The sequence below is a fragment of the Sciurus carolinensis genome, chromosome 5, assembly GCF_902686445.1.
Source record: "Sciurus carolinensis chromosome 5, mSciCar1.2, whole genome shotgun sequence".
Lineage (NCBI taxonomy): Eukaryota > Metazoa > Chordata > Mammalia > Rodentia > Sciuridae > Sciurus > Sciurus carolinensis.
The window spans coordinates 35,001,326-35,014,513 of NC_062217.1; the positions used below are offsets into that span (position 1 = coordinate 35,001,326).

A 13,188-nucleotide genomic window follows, 5' to 3' on the forward strand; every position below is an offset into this window, starting at 1 on the left:
CAGAGCCTAAGAATCATTTTTTTTAGTGCGACTTCTCCCTTATCTCTCAGGTTTTCGATGTGACGCGTTTATCATTCAACCTGAACTAAAAGGAATCAACGACAAGTGGGTAAGGCATATCTAAGGGAGCCCCGATGTGGGTGGCTAGGAGAAGTCAGCTACACACACCATCCCGGAGGGTGGGGAAGGATGGTCACTGGTTTGGCCCTCTGGGCACCTGACATGGGGGCGGGAACCTGTAAAGTCTCTAGAAACCCGGAACTAATCTTCTCGGACTTACTTTCTTTCAAGTCTCTGTTCTTTTGTGCCTCTTGGAAGGGGATAGGAGATAAGGGTCTTCGCTGTGCAGCGACCAGGCACTCAGGCCTAGGGTTTTTCCTGCCGCCTTCCCCTGTGGACCCTTCTGTCTCCGAGCTCTGGTCATGGCGAGATTTTGGGTCTGCGCGGCCGGTGCCGCCTTTTTTCTTGCAAGTCTGGTTTTGCATTCGCGTTTCTGTGGCTCCCCGGTGAGTTGAGTAGTGAGGAAATGACTGTCGGTTTTGTGAATGGCACGGTTGGGATGAGGTCGTGGGCCCTGGCTCCCGCACCAGCTCGTCCCCAAACCTGCCCTTGAGGCTGAACCACTGACGAGTCACCTCGCCCCTAGGTGTTAAGAAGCTATGTGGATAGTATTTTTGCCTCCTCCCCAGCTCTAGAATAATTAAGTTTTATTGTGTTCGTTTTGGTCTTTAGATGTATAAGCGCATTTGTTTGGAATTTTTTTTTTTTTTTAACCTGGAGGGCACACTGAATCTTCATCTTTAATTTTACTTAAGGTTTTAAGAAATTTTGCTTTTCGAATTTCCTGGAAATCGGAGAAAGTTGCTTCTTACCGGCTGGATTTGAGTTGGCCTAAGTATTCAGACTACTTTACAGGAGCAACATTTTGTGTTGCAGTTGACTCACTCAACGGATTGGTTTATGTAGCCCAAGTAAGTGAGGATTTTTTTTTTTAAATGAAGACAAAGGAAACAGCAGACTTCCTGTTTTCCTGTACTACGTATACATATACATTTATATTATTCTAGTTATGCAACTTTTTTGAGTTGGTTTAAGAAGATAATTTGGTTTAAATGTGATAGATATTATTAATATTGGTAGGTTTCGAAATTGGTTTTTAAACATTACTAAATTTCTCAATTAACTTCATTTTTGTTTCTCTCTGACAAAATAAAGATTACCATTCCTTAAACCGATGCCGTCTAAGCAGTTATTTTTGTATACCTTCAGAGAGGGGATAACATCCCAAAGGTATTAGTGTTCACAGAGGATGGATATTTCCTACGAGCCTGGAATTTTACAGTTGACACACCACATGGTATGTTTGCAGCCAGTACACTACATGAACAATCCGTCTGGATCACAGATGTAGGAAGTGGTATGTGTAGTAATATCTATTAAATTGCCTTGCTGGAAATCACATCTTTATCCATGTTTTTGCTTGTACATTTTAAAATCAGAGTTGCCAAGTCTAATCGTAAATTCTTTAATAATTCATTGAAATCACTGGTTCCTAAAAATCTTTATATTGTACTCCTGCAGAATTGAGAAATTAAACAAGGAGGTTGTAATCATTATGATCTTTTAAACTTGTCAAGGTCTTTTCCTCTTTTAAGTATTTGGTGGTTCTTCTCAGATTAAATGAGAGTACGCCTCTTTAATAAAGCCAAATAAAATAGCGATGTTTTAAAAGGAATGAGTGAAGTTCTTAGTTCTTACTTTCCCATGCTAGGTCTTTTTCAAAAGAGGTTGTTCTAAGAAACCATCATTACTTTGTTGCCCAGAACACAGAGCTTTGCAGAAACTGGTGTTAATGGTTGTGGAATTCTGCTGACTGAAGTATGTCTGAAATCTTCTGTCTCAGATATTTTCAGTAGACAGTGCTGAAAAACAAAGTAAGCATAATTTAATTTGCAGCTATGAGGACACTTTTCAGAAAAAGCAATTCACTTGTGCCGATGGCTAAGACAATACCAGAGATAGCCTGTCATTACCTGAAGAACTCAGGAAGACATGGGATCATAAATAGAATATTTGTAGTGTTCCAGGGTCAAGTTATGTTCTTGACTTGAAGGATGTCCTGTTCCCAGTTCTAGCTAGTTAAGATGTCATTTTTTTGGAATTAAGGGGTTTTGTTTTTATAAATAGTGTCATTATCACACTTGTTCTCAGAACCCAAAAAATTTCTGGACCTCAGATAATGGATAACTTATTTATTTTAAGCTGCATTTTGGATGGCAAAATTCTGGTTAAAACAAAAACTCTAGAATGCCTCTGAATTTTCTGTAAGACTTTAATGAGATTTTACTGTTTTTACTCTTCTTCCCCACATTAATTCACTGTTAAAAGTCTTTACTTTTTATTTATCCCATTCATGCCATCCTTTTTTTTTTTTTAACATGACTTCACTTGTTCTCGGAAATAAAAAGAGTACAGATGAGCTTATATTTCCATGATAATTTATTTTTCCACCCACAAATCTGGAAAACAAGTTTTTATGTTTTTTTTTCTCATTTTCAAAGGAAAATACTTTTCTAATGAAAATGCAACTGCAAATGAGTCATTAAAAATTATTTATTAGTGTTCTATCTTCTTTGTCAATTTTTAAGAAACCTTGAGGTTTGCTTTCTCAAATGATACTGTTCTTATTGATGCAAACTTTGGCTCAAGGATCCAAAGCATGTATAATAATAAATACATTTTTTAAGATAGAATTGTAATGCAAACTGATTCACTTTATTTCTGGTAAGCTTAGGGTAACCAGTTAGTTTTTTTGATTACCTATTAGTTGGGTCTTATATGCCTTTAAGTTGATTTCTGTTAACTGCTTTATGATTTTCCCTTGCTTATTAATGTTCTACATTTTTCTTTTGTTTAGATCATTTTAACTCAAATTTCAATGTATGTGAGAAAATAAGATGCTTTGCTTTGGAAAGTCTTCCTAGGCAAAAAATTAATGGGTTCAAAATTTTTAATTTGTTTCGATTAGGAGAAAATGTACTTTAAGAAGTTTGTGTTATAGAGAACTTTTTTCTTGACTTAATAAAATTTAAAATCTGTACGTTTATGCCTGAAATAACAGTTTCCCATATACATTATTCATTTTAAGTTCCTTCTGATTTCCTTTTATAAGCCATGCTTTTTCAAGGTCATAAGATTAAAAAAGAAAATGATACACAAATAATTTGTTAACATCATGAGCATTCTTTATAATGAGTCAGGTTTTTTTAATTTATTTGAATTTAGAATTCACTTATTTTGGAGTAACTAATTTAATTCATGAACAAATTTGTAACTTACCAAGAAGCATGGCAATTATAAAATTTAAGTATTTGAGCCATTCAGCATTGCATTGCTATTTAATTCTATCAGAGTTTTGCCCTCAGTTTATTTGAAAACTGAATGTTGTGCAGAAATTTAATAGTGAGACATTTATGTCTATCTTTACAGGATCCTATGGTCATACTGTTAAAAAATACAATACCTTTGGTGATCTTGTTCAAGTTTTGGGTACGCCTGGGGAAAAAGGCACAGGTTTGAATCCCCTGCAGTTTGATAACCCTGCAGAACTATACGTAGATGACACAGGAGATATTTACATTGTGGATGGGGATGGAGGATTGAATAACAGATTGATCAAACTGTCCCAAGGTACATGGCTTATGTTTCTATGGCATTAAGATAATAATATTTTTTAAGTTGGATTTAATTTGTTTGATACTTGGTATAATGTTGTAACAGTGATTTGTAGGAAGCTGTTTGTAAAGGGCTAAATGTATTTCTGGGCGAAAACTAGAAAACTGATGAGTGGCATTACCAACAAGAAATAATTCTACTACCAGGTCTACTTTTCTTCACCAAGGGTAGGATTTTCCTCCAAAAGGAACTGGAGGTGCAATGGGAATGTATCATAGGTTCAAGAGATAAGTGCAGCTGAGTGCAGTGTCATATGCCTTTAATCCCAGTGGAAACTGAGGCAGGAGAATCACACATTCAAAGCCAGCCTCAGCAGTTTAGTAAGACCCTGTCTCAAAATAAAAAATAAAAAATCACACTGTGAATGTGGCTCAGTGGTTAAGCACCCCTGCGTTCTTTCCCTGGTACCCCACAGAAATAAAGAGAGAGCTAAGTGCAAATCCTATCCAATTAAGAATGGAGAGTTAGGAGCCTGGAATGCCAGAGTCTATTTTAATATACAATAAAAATTAGGAAATGGAGAAACTAAATTGGTGGCAAAACAAAATTTCATGAAGTAGTTCATGAACTAAACTGGTTTGGGTGGGAGGCAAAAAGAGGGATAGGCAGGGTGTTCTGGGAGACTTTATCTTGCAAGATCTCCAGGTGGTAGATCTTAGCAGGAAAGGAGCTTTGTGTCTCAAATCCCCACCTCCTTTCTCTTGCAAACTGTGAGAATACATTTCTGTTGGCCACCTGTTTGTAGCCATTTTTAAAGGCAGCCTCAGGAAACTAATACACCCATATTCAATCTGTCTCCTGAATTTGGTTGGTTGTTTTTTCATAGGATTTTTTAGATTTACCCCATCTTACCTTCCTTTAACTGTTACAAAATATATAAGTAAGTGATAAGATAATTATATTACCCTCCAAATGATAGAACTCACTAGAAATATATCCTGATATAGTCCTACTCTAAATCCAGAATAATCTTATTTCAGTATCCTAACATAATTGCATCTACAGCAGCCTTAATTCCAAAAAGGGTTACATTCACAGGTAGAAGAAGTAGGACCACGGTTAATCCCTGTAGAGTTGGTAATAAAGGAGTCAGACTATAAAAACATAATGTCAATTTTTAAGCTCAGGGAAATGATAATACCAAATAAAAGATATATTGGGAAGGGGAATCAGTTTGAGAGAGAGAAAGAGAGATGAACCCTGAACAGTGATTTTGAAAACATCATAAAAAATTCAAATGGAAATAATGGTTAAGGTAGAGCCAAGTGTGGTGGCACATGCCTGTAATCCTGGTGACTCAGGAGGCTGAGAGAAGATGGCGCATTCAAAGCTAGTCTCAGCAAAAACCAGGTGTTAAGCAACTCGGTGAGACCCTGTCTCTAAATAAAATACAAAATAGGGCTGAGGATGTGCCTCAGTGGTAGAGCACTCCTGTGTTCAATTCCCTGTACCCAAAAAAGAAAAAAAAAAAGTAGATAATTGCTTGAAGCATTGTAAAAATTAGGCAAATCGATGTATGGATAGAAAGCCAGGATAGCATAGTCAAGTCAATGAGGGTATATAATTTTGCAATTTTTATTACAAAATACAATACACAAATATATAAAGACATTCCATATATTACACTGACCACATATATTTACTGTTTATAGATTTCATGATCCTTTGGCTGCATGGAGAAAAAGGGACAGGGCCTGCTAAGTTCAACATACCTCACAGTGTTACACTTGATTCATCTGGTCGGGTAAAATACCATGTCATTGTGTCTGGGACAATGTGTCTGCATATGTGTGTGTGTGGGCATGTGGATCTGTGTGTTAGTAGGTATGTCTGGGTCAACTTCGGAGCCAGGTACGCACTCATACTCTCTTACAAATGTTAGGGTCCTTTACCAAGGGGGTTCCCCAAGTATTTAGAAATGAACACAGTAGATTAGAAGGAACAAATAATGGATCCTAACATAAAGTTAGATGAAAAGAAATGTTGCCCTAGTGTTTAAAATAGAGGAAAACTTGTCAATTCTTGGGAAAAACATGTTGTTCATAAAGAGGATGGGAGAGGTTAATCTTGAAAACTTGAAAGAGTCACATAGGCAAACTTTTTATTACTAGTTGCACTCTGAGGGACAGAAAGCTTTAACCAAAAAATGTCAGTCTGTTCCTGTCTTTTCTACCCTACCTATGACCACCTCCTTTAGCCTTTACTCACCTTCTGATGTCACTTCTTTGGTGTTACCTTTCTACCATCAAACCTCCATCAAAAATTTTTGTATTTGTCTTCGTGTTTTCCTACAATAAGTAGCCTATACTTCTTCATTGTAGTAACTATCCTGCTATATTATCATTATTTAGTTGTTTCCCCTAACAGATTGTAGGCTGTGAAAGCACAAATTGAATTTCTCTTGCTTCATATTTTACTGCCTAGCACACACTGCTCATATATCCTTGTTAGACAGCTAAACATCTTGATTCATAGTGCATCAGCTTTTTTGCCTTTATGCCATTGGACATTTAGTCCATTTCCATTTCTGATTCTGTGTGCAGTAAACAACCATCTAATTATGATTCCATTTTCCATGTTGATGAAGAATGTTTTGATCATTAAAACTATCTACCACAAAAACTTAACTGACCACATGAACTTTGAATATGAATTGAGAACTATAATGTTAGAATTCTAGTTTTATACATTATCTTCCTGAGCTTGGTTAATTTTTCCCGTTGTGGGCTAAGAAAAAGACCAAATTTCAGAGCATGCAATACCTGGACCCATATAAAGATGGTGAGGAATGTTCTAAGAGACATAATGTTCAATGGGAGTACTCTGTACTGAGTGATAAGAAGTGAGTGTTAATTTCCACACACTTGTATTTTTATAACAGCAGCAGTGCTATTTGAAGCATTTTACATGATAAATTCATCATGACAACTCTACATGAGTTAATTCACATAGAGTTAAAGACTTAGTATTTCTTAAACAGGATTTCCTATCATCAAAATTTGTTGAGTGTGAAGAAGGAAAGAATTTGCTAACAATGTAGATTGTCATTCAATCCCAGAGTGCTAACTTTATTTCCACCTTGGTCATTTGTCTAAAAGAGTGATTCCAAAATCCTTAAGCAGACCTGACCATAGTAAAGAATCAGAAGATCAGGAAAATACCGTGAGAAATTCCTTACTTAGACATCATGTTTCTGCTTGACAATGAAGTCAGTGGCTACCAAAATTCACAGATCAAAGAAGATAAAATCAGTTTCCCTGCAGAAAAAGTTCCTGATTCCATAAACCCAAGAAATCCAACTGACCTGAAATGTGGGGCAGGGGACAAAGGTCAGCAAAGTTAGCTCTCCCCTCCTGTTCATTCTTCCTACCTCTCTACAGCCCCTAGGCACATGTCATCAAAAGCCATTGCACTTTATGCATGCTTTAATTTCACATACACATGAAATGCCATTTAGAATGAATCTAACTTCCTATTCTGCACTAGCAGTTCCTTAATAACTCATTACCTGTAGCAAACCTAAATTAAACCTATTATCATACTTTATGTGTTTCAAGTTTATCCCACTCTCCTTCTTTAAATAGTTTACTTTGGACAACACTTACTTACTTGTCGCCTGCTCTGGGAACAGGCAGGCTGGCAGTGCTCAGTGAAGGTGAATACTTGTTGGAGGACTAAATGAGTATTGTCTTTTTCAGTACCTCTTAATTCTAATCATTGTATTAGAAGTGGTAGACTTGTCCAGATTTTAGTTACTTGCATGTTTAGTTCAGTAGACAGACCTTTACAGGCTTTGGATTAAGACACATGACCATAGAGTTAGACTTTTTTGCTGGTAAGGGTACTCTAGATAAGGATTCTAACCTTTCTCTCCCCATCTGAAAATGGACTTGATACTCCTTAGTAACTGTAAATGCTGAGATAATGTATTTACTGATGAAACTAAGCATTCATTTTCTTTTTTATTGTATCCCAGATCTTTTTCCATTTTGTATGTTTTTGGTTTCTCAGGTGTGGGTTGCTGACCGAGGAAATAAAAGAATCCAAGTGTTTGATAAGGACACTGGAGAGTGGTTAGGAGAATGGAAGAGTTGTTTCACAGAAGAAGGACCTTCTTCAGTTAGGTAATTATTCCTTTTTATTTTAAAATGCTTGTTTTAGTTGATTTATATTATTGACTTCCTCTGAAGCCAGCCAAAAGTTTAGAATATTTCTTGTTAACTTTAATCAGGTGAAAATGGACAAAAAAATATATATACAGAAATTTGATATCCAGGCTTTTTAAATCCCAGACAAAGTGAAAACAGTTATACTTCCAGTGCTCTGTGGAATTTCAGTATCAGAGATAATAAATATGTGCTAAACATCTCCTATAGCCTTTGGCAAATTTCTAAACAAAGAAGAAAAATCAAAATTTGAGTCTACAGCATTGGACCCAGCCTAACTCCAATTCTGTATTAGTTTCTATTTGTTTGCTGCTATCATATTGGTTTGGTTTAATTTAAGCTAATTTTTGGCTACAAGTACCATCATAGATGTCTTACTCCTTCAACAGAATTAAACCAAATTAAAATTTTCCTTAAACAGAATATTTCTCTGAGTAGGTGCCTATTGTTTAATGCTGTAGGGGAATAAAAATGTTTTAAAAGTAAGCATTTATGTTTCTTCTATATGCATTTATGTAAAATGTCTTCCTCCTCAGATTTACTCCGGATGGGAAGTACTTGATTGTGGCCCAGCTGAATCTCAGCAGGCTGTCCCTTCTGGCAGCACCCCCTGTGGGAAGCATTGGTGACTGCTCTGTGATCAGCACAATCCAACTACCAGATCAAGTGTTGCCACATCTCTTAGAAGTCGACAGAAAGACTGGAGCAATCTATGTAGCGGAAATTGGGGCAAAACAAGTTCAAAAATATGTCCCTCTGAATAGCTATGTTCCTGCATTTGGTGCATAGAGTTTTATTCCTGGAGATGCTTGATGGCATGGCAGTTCAGATTCAGAGATTCATTAAGGGTTTACCATTGGTAGCCAAGCACAAGAATTTGTTTTTACTGGATCTATTTGATCAGAAGTATTCATTTTTGATTTTATGCCATTAAGAATCATGTTTTGTTGATATTCTTGGGATTTAATTTTACTTACTAAGTGCTTAAGGACATTTTAGTGAAAGAAATGTAACTTAAAAAAACGGTGTCAGAAAGAGGAACTAAGATTGTAACCTAGTTATTTGTCCTAGCAAATAACTCCTTTGGTTTAGAAAAAAGAAAAGAAAAAGTGGGACTAAAAATGAGTTCATATTATAATTTATCGGATATTGTGAAGAACTGCAAACCTCCAGTCCATTCAACTTACGTAAAATGGACTGCTTGAGAAATTGTGAATAAAATAAACTTTTCAGTAATTTGAGTACCTGCCAGGTCCTGAAGATTCAAAAATGAGGAAGCATTGTTGTGTGCCTTTGTGTAGCTCGAGATCAGTGGGGAGACAAGCAGACAGTCACAGCACAGACAGCAGCGCACAAGTGTAGAGGGACATTAGTAGGAGCACAGTATGTAATTGAATTCGTGGAGTCTGCCCAGGAAGTCAGCTTGAGCTTGAACTTCAAAACCAGGAGGAATTTGCCAGGGCACGCAGAGGGGGAAATATGTTTAAAAGCCCAAGTTGGGTTTTGTTCTTTAGCTATAAGAGGCTTAATGTGATCTATAAATATAGGAGTATCTGACATCCAATAAGCACTTTACTGAGAGGAGTTTTTATAAATAAATAGAATTTTTAAAGGTTCATGTTAAAAATAGGGCCTCTCCTTAATTCTTTCTATACAATTTTCTTTTTCTTTTTTTTTTTTAGCACGAACTCAGTTCTTTTCTAACATTTGTCTACCTCAAAAAAAATTTTCAGGAGAATTATTTATATGGAGGTGTGCCAAACTTTTGGAGCAATTAAGATGAAAATTTTCCTGCCTTCTTATTTCTACTTCTATTTCTATCCTCTTCCCTCACACTGGTCTGAATATTGGCTTAGATTAGGTTTTGGGGGAACCTTACTATATTGTGATCTTTCAAAATTCTTCCCCTTTCCTTCCATCCCCTTTATCCCAGTGTTATACTGTGATTGTAGAGCATATGAGGAGTCTTGAGCTGACTTTGCTCCTCCCCCATTATGTCTGGAGTCATAATGAATTTATGACTGAATCCACTTGTTCAGATACATGGATCATAATGTGGTTAGGAAGGTAAATCTTCCAACAGGAAACCCTAACCTGTATTCTGAGGACTTTGGTCAATGTGTCTGTGCAGCTATTTGATCTTGAACACACTATCTTCATTTTGAGTAATGTGGGAGTATGGTGGCATTTCCTCTTTCACGAGGCTGTGAGGATGAGGTGTTCACCAGGTACAGATGTGCCCTTCAAGTCTTATAAAACTTGCTGAAAATGTTATTTCTGTATATCTGCAAAAAGTGTTTGATTGGTATCCTTGCAATCACAGCATTACACTTTTTTCCTTTAGATTAATTGATTGAATGATAAATGTGTTTTCCATTGAAAATATGCATATTAAAATTTTGAAAGAAAAGTCCATATTATCTGACTTTCCAATTAAAGATTGATTTTATCATCATAAAAAACAGTTTATGACTTCTTACTCCATTACTCAGCAATCGTAATATCACAGATTGGTGCTCAGAGAATGTCCCCATCTTTATAAAATGTAAGGTGCTATGCATAAATATTGATGGAGGTTACTTGGAGGATTTAAACAGCCTGGCTTTGTTTGAGGTGTTGGGTGGTTACAACTAAGGGTAATAACTACCTATTGTCTTATGTTTTTACAGTAGAAGTGAAACCTCTTTATGCCTCTACTTTCTGGGCTCATTCATGGAGTAGGGAGGGGCGGGAAGGGAGGAAGTGTTCCAATCAGAAACCAAAGGCTAAGTTTTTTTTGTTTGTTTGTTTGTTTGTTTGTTTTTTATTACTTCCTCTATAAGAGTGAATCTTTAGATGAAATGTTTGTCATCCTGAGAAAACTTAGGTGCAGTCTAATGTGAAACAAAGAGGAACTGTTAAATTCATGTGTAGGTCACTTAGCAAAAGACTTCTTCAAGCACTGCTGCTATAAGGTTAAAACAACAAAATCCTAACTTATTGGGCTTTTGCTGGTTTTAGACACTTAGTATTTGAAAGCAGGAGTGTATTACCAACATTAAAATTGGGAACTCCTAGGGATTTACTTGTTAGGCATCCTAAAATATATCAATCATTTTTCTAAAATCCTACATTTATATGACTTTAAATTGCTTTATTTTCAGCAATAATCAAAAAATTTTAAGTCAGAACTAATCAGAACATTCAGCAAAAAGTATTAAGACCCAAAAAAAAAAAAAAAAAAAGAAATGGATATTGTTACTCAGGCAAGTAACTCTCTGGCAAGTAAGTCCTCTGCCATTAGTAGTTGACTGCTAGTTGAAAAACAACCTACTTAAACCATTGCCCTACTTCTGGAAGGTACCGTTTTGCACTTGTGTTGCATTATGTTCTTCATACAAAAGAGGGCACTAGAGTTCTGCATATAGTAAGCATTTCTTGAAATAAATGGGCAAATGTCAACCTTCTCTATAGCTTTGACTTTAAAATTGAATCTACAGTGTTAACCATACCTATGCTTTTTCTGCATCTTGCTTACCTTTTGAGGAAAATGGGTTTACAGATGACACATTTTTCAAGGGTTGGAAAAATACTGTTTAATTGAACTTTTCTGCATTGAAAAAAAAGTTTAAATCTTTTCAATAATTCAAACTGACAGATTGAGGTGAATAATTCACTTTAAACAAAGGAAAAAATGATAATCTGATTATGTGAGTGTAGTACAATAGAAGATGCATTTTTATCAACAGAATTCTTTTTCTTAGTACTAGTTTTTTTTTTTTTTTTTAAAAAACAATTTTGCCTTGTGGTTTCTGTTTATTTTACATATAAGAAAAGTGGGTTATTTATAGCAAAGTCAAATCATTTCTGTACCTAGCACTTATCCATAGAATCTATGAGTTGATAGAGCAAACCAATCCTCTAACATGTAGATACTCCTAAAAGGAGTATACAAAAGAACGAAGTAGAATTGGAACAATAAAAATAGCATTTCTTGAAAACTTTACCTCCTGCATTGTAAATAATAATAAATAAAATTTAATTCTTCTATGTAATTCATAAAGAAAAGATACGTGTTTTGTGTCTGAAGTCACTTAGTTGAACGTTTGCATTAAGGTGAAAGCAGGATTCCAAGAAACACAATATTGAATGAAACTGCATTAATTTGGGAAAGAAGATATGTTTATGGTTTTAAGATTCTGTGTCCAGGAATATAAATCATTCTAATGCCTTATTTTATATCCTTTAAGAAGATTTCATCTTTTTTTCTGTTTAGATTCTTTTGTGACAAATTTAAATTCTTGTATCAAATTTTACTATACATTTTCCTATTTCTGATTAGTCACTGATATTAGGAGAGGTCTTAATTTTATCTTCTATTTACCTTAAAAATGTTCCTACTTTTAATTAGTATTATGTATATTTGTATTTTCTTGATATTCCACTTTGAAAATAAAGATAACTGCATAAAGATAGCTTTCGATAGTCATATTTTTGTTATTAAAATTTTTTATTACAGTAGCTACACCATTCAAAACTGTTGAATAATAGTGGTGATAGGGATATCCTTATTTCTGACTTTAATGGACATATCAGTATTTTACCAATAAATATTATGTTTGCAATTTTATTTAAGTATTATTTCATCTCTTGGAGTTTCATTTATACTAATTATTTAATTTCACAAAATGGCTTTTGGTGTTGATGTATACTATATGTTGATGCAATAAGTGTTAGAGATTTTTTTCCTTTCATTTACCACTGGAAAAAACTTGACCATAATGACTTGCTTGAAACTTTTATTCATGAAACAAAGAGGGCAGTAGAGTTCTATTTATATACAACTTACTATGTTCTACCTATCACCAAAAGGAATTTTGTTTCCTTAATATAAAATATTTAGAATACATTGATCGACTGTCAAACATTGTATGGGAGAGGGGATAAAAGTACATTTATTCAAAACCTAGGTTAATAATGGTTACAGAGTTTAAGCATTAAGTTGTTTCTGAGTAGCTGTAGCAAAGAAGGAAATATAGATATATAACTCTTACCTGATTAAAGCAAATGGATTAATTCTTTAGAGAGCAAGGACTTTTTCTTTTTTTTTGCATGCATCCTTACAGGTGAAACAAAACAGCACATCTTCGAATTTTAATAGAACACAAAGAAACTTTTATTTTTTACATGATGCAGAATCCAGGGCAGTGTAAGAAGGGGATAGAGTCTTTAAACCAATAATGGTAAATATCAAGTGTTCATATTTGATGCATACGCCACTAATTGCATGCAGTCTTCATCACTCATA

The 13,188-nt window shown here is 35.0% G+C and overlaps 1 protein-coding gene across 1 annotated transcript; it reads left to right on the plus strand.

The window, feature by feature from the left end:
* Positions 1–179: 179 nt before the first annotated feature.
* Nhlrc3 (NHL repeat containing 3) lies at positions 180–12,498 on the plus strand. The gene is made up of 7 exons (XM_047554501.1): positions 180–506; positions 816–971; positions 1,270–1,417; positions 3,490–3,690; positions 5,388–5,479; positions 7,747–7,859; positions 8,438–12,498. Exons 1-7 carry the CDS (start codon positions 423–425, stop codon positions 8,688–8,690), a joined length of 1,047 nt encoding a protein of 348 aa, XP_047410457.1. The 5' UTR covers positions 180–422; the 3' UTR covers positions 8,691–12,498.
* The last annotated feature ends 690 nt before the right edge of the window (positions 12,499–13,188 follow it).

Bases quoted from the DNA above. Each gene is read 5' to 3' on its own strand.
- Nhlrc3 (XM_047554501.1), top strand. From the start codon at position 423: ATGGCGAGATTTTGGGTCTGCGCGGCCGGTGCCGCCTTTTTTCTTGCA. The intron at 507-815 runs GTGAGTTGAGTA...ATTTTACTTAAG, and splicing joins CGCGTTTCTGTGGCTCCCCG to GTTTTAAGAAATTTTGCTTT. The intron at 972-1,269 runs GTAAGTGAGGAT...GTATACCTTCAG, and splicing joins GATTGGTTTATGTAGCCCAA to AGAGGGGATAACATCCCAAA.